Source organism: Manis pentadactyla, chromosome 4 (genome assembly GCF_030020395.1).
Source record: "Manis pentadactyla isolate mManPen7 chromosome 4, mManPen7.hap1, whole genome shotgun sequence".
Classification (NCBI taxonomy): Eukaryota; Metazoa; Chordata; class Mammalia; order Pholidota; family Manidae; genus Manis; species Manis pentadactyla.
This window is the reverse complement of record NC_080022.1, coordinates 33,870,164-33,877,460: the sequence shown is the minus strand read 5'-3', so window position 1 is coordinate 33,877,460 and position 7,297 is coordinate 33,870,164. Positions and strand designations below refer to the sequence as shown.

The following is a 7,297-nucleotide window of genomic DNA, read 5'->3' as shown; positions in this document are numbered from 1 at the left end:
ATTTCTGGACTCTCAATTCTATCCTTTTGATTGATCTGTTTGTCCTTTTCTCAGTACCACACTATCTTAATTTTTGTTGCTTTGTAGCTTGTTTTGAAATCAGGGAGTGTGAGTCCTTCAATTTTGTCATTCTTTTTCAAGATAGTTTTGACTCTCCTGGGTCCCTGGCAATTTCACATGGTTTTTAGAACCAGCCAGGCAATTTCCAAAGAAACAAGCTGGGATTCTGATAGGGATTTCATTGAATATGTAGATTTATTTGAGAAGCATTATTATCTTTAATATTAAGTCATCCAATTCATGAACATGAGGTGCTTTTTAACTATTTGGATCTGCTTTCTTTCACTGATGTTTTGTAGCTTTTGGAGTATAAGTTTTGCACTTTCTTAAATTTATTCCTAAGTTTTTTGTTCTTTTTAATGCTATTGTTAAGTGGAGTTGTTTTCTTATCTTCATTTTTGGATTGTTCATTGCAAGTGTATAGAAGAAAACTGCTTTTTGTATATTGATCTTGTGTTCTGCAACCTTGCTGAACCTATGTATTGGTTCTAATAGATTTTTAGTGGATTCTTTAAGATTTCCTATATACACAGTCATGTTATCTGAAAATAAAGATTGTTTTAGATTGTTTTACTTCTACCTTTCCAGTCTGTATTCTGTTTATTTCCTCCAAGTGCTCAGGCTATAACTTCCAGTACAATGTTGAATAGAAGTGGGGAGAGCAGATATTCTTATCTTGTTCCTGACCTTTGGGGGAAAGCAGTCTTTTACTATTAAATGTAATGTTAGCTGTAGGTTTTTGAAGATACCCTGTATTGGGTTGATGAACTTTTCTTCTATTCCTAGTTTGTTTTTTTACATCATGAAAGGGTATTGGATTTTGTCAAATGCTTTTTCTGTGTCTATTGTGATAATCATGTAGCTTTTGTTTTTTATTCTATTAATATGATCTATTACATTAATTGATTTTTTAATGTTAAAGCAACCTTACGTTTCTGGGATAAATAGTGCTTGGTTGTGGTATATAATCCTTTTTATATGTTGATGGATTCTGTTTGCTAGTATTTTCTTGAGAATTTTTGTGTCCATAATCATAAGATATATCGGTTTGATGTTTTCTTGTGATATCTTTGACTGCTCTAAGTATCAGGGTAGTACTGGCCTCAGAATGAATTCTCTCAGAATTATTCTCTCCTATTTTTTTTGGAAGAGTTTGTGAAGAATTCACATTTATTCTTCTTTAACTTTTGGCAGAATTCACCATGAAGCCATCTGAGCATGGAATTTTCTTTATGGGTAGATTTTAAAAAATTTATTAGTAATTTAATCTTTTTACTTGTTATAAGTCTATTCAGATTGCCTATTTTTTCTATAGTCAGTTTTGGTAATTACTTTCTTCCTAGGACTTTGTCTGCTTCGTCTAAGGCATCTGTCTGATTTATGGACATACTCTTCACCTGCACTCTTGCTCCTCTATAATCCATTCTCCACATAGCAGCCAGAATGATCTTTTAAAAAACTGCAAATCTTATCATGACACACTTCCATCTGCACTTCCATGGCTGCTTTCTGTCTTTAGGATAAAGACCCATATCCTTAATGCTGCCTGTAAGGCCCAGCATGGGCTGGCCCATCATTGGTCTGGATTCATTACCCTCACAAAGCTGTGTTCTCCCTTTGTTCCAGCCACAGGGAACTCCTGGCAGCTCCTGAATGGTTTCCTCTGCCAGGATCTTTTCCTCTGGCGAGCTCCTGATGCATCTTCATGGCCCAGGTTAAAATGCCACTTTTTCTGGAAAAGTTTCCCTGACTCCATCTCCATTCTGTGTGTTCCCCAGGCCCCCTCCCTCTCTTAGAGCATATGCTGCTCTATTTTATTGTTTGCTTACTTATCTGTCACCGCACAGGGGCATTTTGTTTATATATTGGTCCCCATCAGGGACAATCTTTTAATTCCCACATCCTGTACCTGGCAATATCTCTGCAATATATCTGAAATGAAATTCCATTCTAGGAAATCCGATTTCCCCAATCCTGCATAGCCTTTCATTTACTCCAGTTAATTTCTTCTTAAATTCAGCCTTACACTCTAATCATTTAAATCTCTTTGGGGTACAGATTCTGATAATCACTCCCCTGCCCAACTTCTTGCATTTGTATGTAAATCAGCTGACATCGAGCACTTTCTATGTAGGAGGCCCAGTGCTGTGAAAAATGTGCCTGTGTGATCTCATTTAGTGCTAACAACAGTGAGATAGCTATTACTGACCCAGGAGAAAACTGAAGCTCAGAGAGGGTAAGTGACTTGAGCAAGGTCACACAGAGTAAGTGAGACAGCTGGGACTTGGACATGGGTCCATGTGATTCTAGAATCTGTGCTCTTAACTACAAAGCCATACTGTGTTGTGCCTTCTTCAGTGTCATCGGATTCTCTGAAAAATGTGTGAAGCAAGCCAGATACTTAAGGAGCAGTGGGAGAGAAATCTGAGGCCAACAGTGACAAATCCAAAAGACAGGCAAACGTGAAGGCCACAAGGCATGGGACAGTGACACCGGGCTGGCTTTCAGGACAGGGCGTACCTCCCTGCATGCTCTGAGGCCCTGAGGAAGGCAAAGGAATCCTGCCTTGGCTGGCTGAAGTTGGAAGTGACCTCTGCCTTTTCCTTTGGGGCCCACAAGCCGGGCAGTAAGGTGGCCTACAATGCCAGGGAGGGCCACCTAGAGACATAAGGAAAAGTTCGAGCTCAAGACAAGCCAGAATCTATCTGGTGCTGAGGTGTTAGTTTGAGCTGAGGCTGGGCTACAGCTGGCCCTGGCATGGACTGTTTGGACAGAGCCACGAGTCCTAGGCTGGCAGCTTTCTAGAGATATAGGGGGACACAGTGGAGATGGGGGCTGGAGAGCTGGGAAGAGACCAGGGAAAATGAAACTTCTTGTTACGACAGAGATGTGGAGTGGTGTATGTAAAAAGTGGATCTTCCACAAAACAGCATTAGGCTCAGACATCGAGAAGGGACTAGTGTTACCAAAGAGGGAAGGATTGAGGAGGGCTAGGGGTGGGGAGGAGGAAGGGGATAAAGGGGCACAATAATTTGTGGTCACAATGGTTGGTCACGGGATGGTAGAACAGCATGGAGAATACAGTTAATGACTCTGTAACATCTTACTACGTTGATAGATAGTGACTGCACTGGAGGGGCTGAGGATTTAATAGTATGGGTAACTGTTGAACCACTGTGTTGTATATTTGAAGCCAACATAAGATTGTATATCAACGATAGTTTAATTAAAAAATAAAGTGGGTCTTCCAGAACTTTGGCTATCATGAGAGGCAACCCCAACAGAGGGGCTGGGCCTATGACAGTGTAACTGGGAACAGGGTTTCCTTCCCTGAAAAATCCAGTTTCTCCATCTTTTGTTCAACTTTTTCCTGGGATTGGCCAGCAGTAAAAGGGAGATGTTGGAGGAGCTTCTCAGAGCATTTATTTTCTCTAGTTACAAGGCCGGCAGTGGAAGTAGCTGAGTGGGGCGTGTTAGCGGCGCAGGTGCTGGCTCGGCTGGAGGAGCTGAAGTAGGGGTGCTAGGGAGTGGAAGAGGAATGCACGTGTGCAGCCGCTGATCCAGAAGGAAGGATGTGAAGGGCAGCAAGAAGCGTAACAGCAGAAACATGGGAGCAACTGCAAAGCACAGGGACCCAACTCCCTTATGCCCACCCCATCCCTGGGGCCCCTCTTTTCTTCCTTAAGTTAAAAAAAATCCTTAGGCAGCTCAGGTCAGAGGCTACGAGGATCCGCAGTCATCGACTGCGGAGAGCGCAGTTTGCTCTGGCCAGCAGAGCCAGGTTGTTGGTGGTGGTGGCTCAGGCCTCCTCGGCTGTGGCATCGATGCCTGCGTAGGTGAAGTTCTCAAACAGCGACATGTTCACATAGGCCTGGGGAGCAGAGCAAGTTTTAGTGGGGGCCAGGGGTAGTGGTGACTCTGGCCTGGAGGTCCTTGGCTTCTATGTGGTTGGGATATTTTAAGAGACGATGATTTGTTCTGGAGATTCAAGATGGCCCCATGGCCAAGGGTGGCCTTCACCAACCCAGAATGGTGAGGGCATCAGACCACAGCTGGAGGTTCAGATGAGAGGCCCTGATACAGGTGTTAGAATTTTTTTCATGCAGTTATCCAATGAGTCGTTTGCTCATTCATTCATTCATGAACTTATTCATCTACTCATAAAGTTATTTTTTATGATTTACTTATTTGTATTTGATCATTACTTCATTCTTAAGGTAGCTTACTTATTCCTAGAGCTATTTAGTCATTAATTCATAAGAAGTGTTCTTTTTGCATTTACTCATTTTGATATATTTCTTTATATTTATTTGATAATTCACTCATTCACATGGTTATTAAGATCTGTTTTTAGTTGTGTGTTTACTTATATGATTATTATATATCATCCATCCACTAATTCTATTCATTCATTCATTTGGTTACTATATCATTCATTCTTTCATCCACCCATCCATCCATTTGGTTAGTTGATCACTCGTGCATTGTACTCTGGCTCTGTGCCAGGTGAGGAGAGGTGTCCCAGATGAGAATGGGCAGAAGGCCCCAGCAGAGGAGGACAGGCCAGCAGTCTGGGGCCTGGGGCTTGGGGGAGGGATTTGCTGCTGGTGCTAACAATGGCTTTGAAGAGTTTAGAAGGGCATAGTGTCCAACCCATCAAGAGCTGGAAAGGAAAGCTATATTCTGGGGCCTGGCCTAGTTGTGGTGGCAGCCACAGTGGGCACAGGAACATGGAGGCTTCTGCCCTCTGGCTGCAATGAGAGGGCACCTCTGTGAGCCCAGTGAGTCTCAGTGCCTATCGCTCCCAGTCTCCTCACCTTCCTGGCTTCCAGCATTCGGCCCAGCTGCAGCGCGATCTGGGCAAAGGGGGGTCGCTCGTATGGGCGGTCCCTCCAGCACTGTCGCATCAGCTCGTACCTGCAGACAGGGCTGTGCTGAGCTGAGGGTCAGGGCCACCTGGGGTGCCGGGGTCCCAGGGCTTCAGGCTGAGGGGACTCACACTTCATCGTCACAGTTCCGAGGCTGCTCCATGCGGTAGCCCTGAGGGAGCTTCTCATAGAGCTCAGCGCAGGTCATGCCACAGTAGGGTGTGCCCCCTGCAGGAGGGCAAGGCTCTCAGTCCAGGGCCCAGGGAGGAAGCTAGGGACACCCTGGGGAATGGGGGCTGGGGACTCACCAAGGCTCACAATCTCCCAGAGGAGGACCCCAAAGGACCACCTGAAATGAGGAGGGTGAACTTAGTTACCTTCCAGGCCCTGGCACCTGCAGGTTAGTGTCTATCTACCCAAAGTAGGCAGCCCTTGTTAGCCCCTGCATGTGTCTACCCTGGCCTTTGCCAGCTGTTGTCTGTGCTCCACTGAAACTTCTTCACAGCCCCTCAATGTAATCATAGCTAACGGTTTTATTACAGATTTACTATAGGTCAGGCATATAATGGTGGGCTTTTCCCTGGTGACCACACTGCACCTTCCCCTTTCTGCATGCTCCCTACGCTTCTCTCCCTCCCAAGCTCTCCTCTACTCTCACTGATGAGATTGGGCAGCCCTTTCTCTTGCCCCAAATGACCCTTTCCCTTGAGTTCCAAGTCTCCCCACTTAGCCTCCACCCTCCTCAGAGACCTCTCTCCATATATGTTAATTCATTTAACCTGCACACCAATACTATGATTATCCCCCTTTTGTAGATAGACACTCAGTCACAGAGAGGTTAGTTAGCTTGCCCAAGGTCACACAGCTAGTAAGTGGCAGAGCTGGTATTCAAATCCTGACAGTCTGACTCCAAAGCCCTTGCTCTTAACTGCTCCTTATTCTATAACCACCTCGTGCCGTTGAGACCAGGCTGGGTGTTCTAGTTGGGGGAGGGAATGTAGGAGACTTGGGAGCAGAAGCAGGAAGCAGGTGGTCAGTGCAGTGGACAGTGAGCAGGCCAGGCCAGGTCAAAGGGCTAGGGGCACATGGGCAAAGTCAGGGCCAGAGGGCTGGGCAGGGCAGGTTCCCTGTAGAACAGGGCAGGATGGTCATCTGGGGTTGGGGAGAACAGGAAGGGAACTGGGGTGATGTTCTGGTTAGAGCCACAGGTGGGAGTGACCCTCCCCTTCAGAGAGGAAAGTGAGAGAATTCCTTGAGTGGTCTCTCCATCCACCCAGGTATTATCTACTAGCAAAACCTCTCCAAGGCATCCCCCAGTCTCATAGACAAACAGAGCACTAAACTACTCATACCCCAGTCCTACCCTGAAACACCTTTCAAGACAAAATCTCCTTCCAGCAAACTCCCCACTCACTCACTGGCTGAGCATTGCCAAGGTATACCCAAGACATACCTGTGTCACACCTGGAACACACCCTACGGACAACCAAATCATGCCTTACCCTTCCTGAGACACTTCTGGGACGCACCCAGGTTATGCCTGTGTTCATCTCGGGGGACCGAGCCCTCCTGCCCCTTCCCACTGCCATACTCACACGTCACTCTTGGTGGTATAGACACTGTAGTTCAGAGACTCAATGGCCATCCATCGCACAGGGAGACGCCCCTGAGAGAGAGTGGTTTGAGGGGTTAGTAAGGAGGAGAAGTCTGTTTAGAGCACTCTGGGAGCAGGGCTAGGCATGGAACTGATGGGGAGGACTGACACTTACCATTGTCTTCTTCACATAAACCTCCTCCCCCCGAGAAAGCCCAAAATCTGCAATCTTGGAGGCCAGATTCTCTCCCACCAGCACATTTCGGGCAGCCAGGTCCCTATGGATGAACTGCAGGCACAATCAGAAGTCAGTGAAGACTACGGATGTGCGAGCCAGGGCTCCTGGGCCAGTAAGCGGTCTTTGTGGGCACCCTCCTTGCCTTATCTAGCCCCTCACTCTTCTTCCCCCCTTCCCAGGCCTCATCCTGGGTCAGCGACTCCTGTCTGAGAAAAATCAGTGCTGTTATCCTTTCCTTTCTGTGGGGTGGCCATGGCCAAGCTCAGGCTGTATCCCTCTTCCTGGGACAATGGTGGGCTTTTCCCTGGTGACCACACTGCACCTTCCCCTTTTTGCATGCTCCTTACCCATCTCTCCCTCCCAAGTTCTCCTCTACTCTCACTGATGAGATTGGGCAGCCCTTTCTCTTGCCCCAAATGACCCTTTCCCTTGAGTTCCAAGTCTCCCCACTTAGCCTCCACCCTCCTCAGAGACCTCTCTCCTTCAACCCCATCCCCTCTACTTTCAGAGAGAGCCAGACTTGACTGACTTGGAATC

General features: G+C 46.6%; 1 protein-coding gene across 2 annotated transcripts in view; it reads right to left on the bottom strand.

Annotated features, from left to right (window-relative positions):
* Nucleotides 1-3,465: 3,465 nt before the first annotated feature.
* TIE1 (tyrosine kinase with immunoglobulin like and EGF like domains 1) overlaps nt 3,466-7,297 on the bottom strand; it is an 18,498-nt gene continuing 14,666 nt past the window's right edge. For both annotated transcript variants that reach the window (XM_036892879.2, XM_036892880.2), the window contains exons 18-23: nt 6,698-6,811; nt 6,524-6,594; nt 5,237-5,277; nt 5,060-5,156; nt 4,878-4,977; nt 3,466-3,931 (exon numbers count right to left, since the gene is read on the bottom strand). In XM_036892879.2, coding sequence (XP_036748774.2) covers nt 3,860-3,931; nt 4,878-4,977; nt 5,060-5,156; nt 5,237-5,277; nt 6,524-6,594; nt 6,698-6,811 — 495 coding nt within the window. In that variant the 3' untranslated portion in view covers nt 3,466-3,859. The remainder of the gene's footprint in view (nt 3,932-4,877; nt 4,978-5,059; nt 5,157-5,236; nt 5,278-6,523; nt 6,595-6,697; nt 6,812-7,297) is intronic.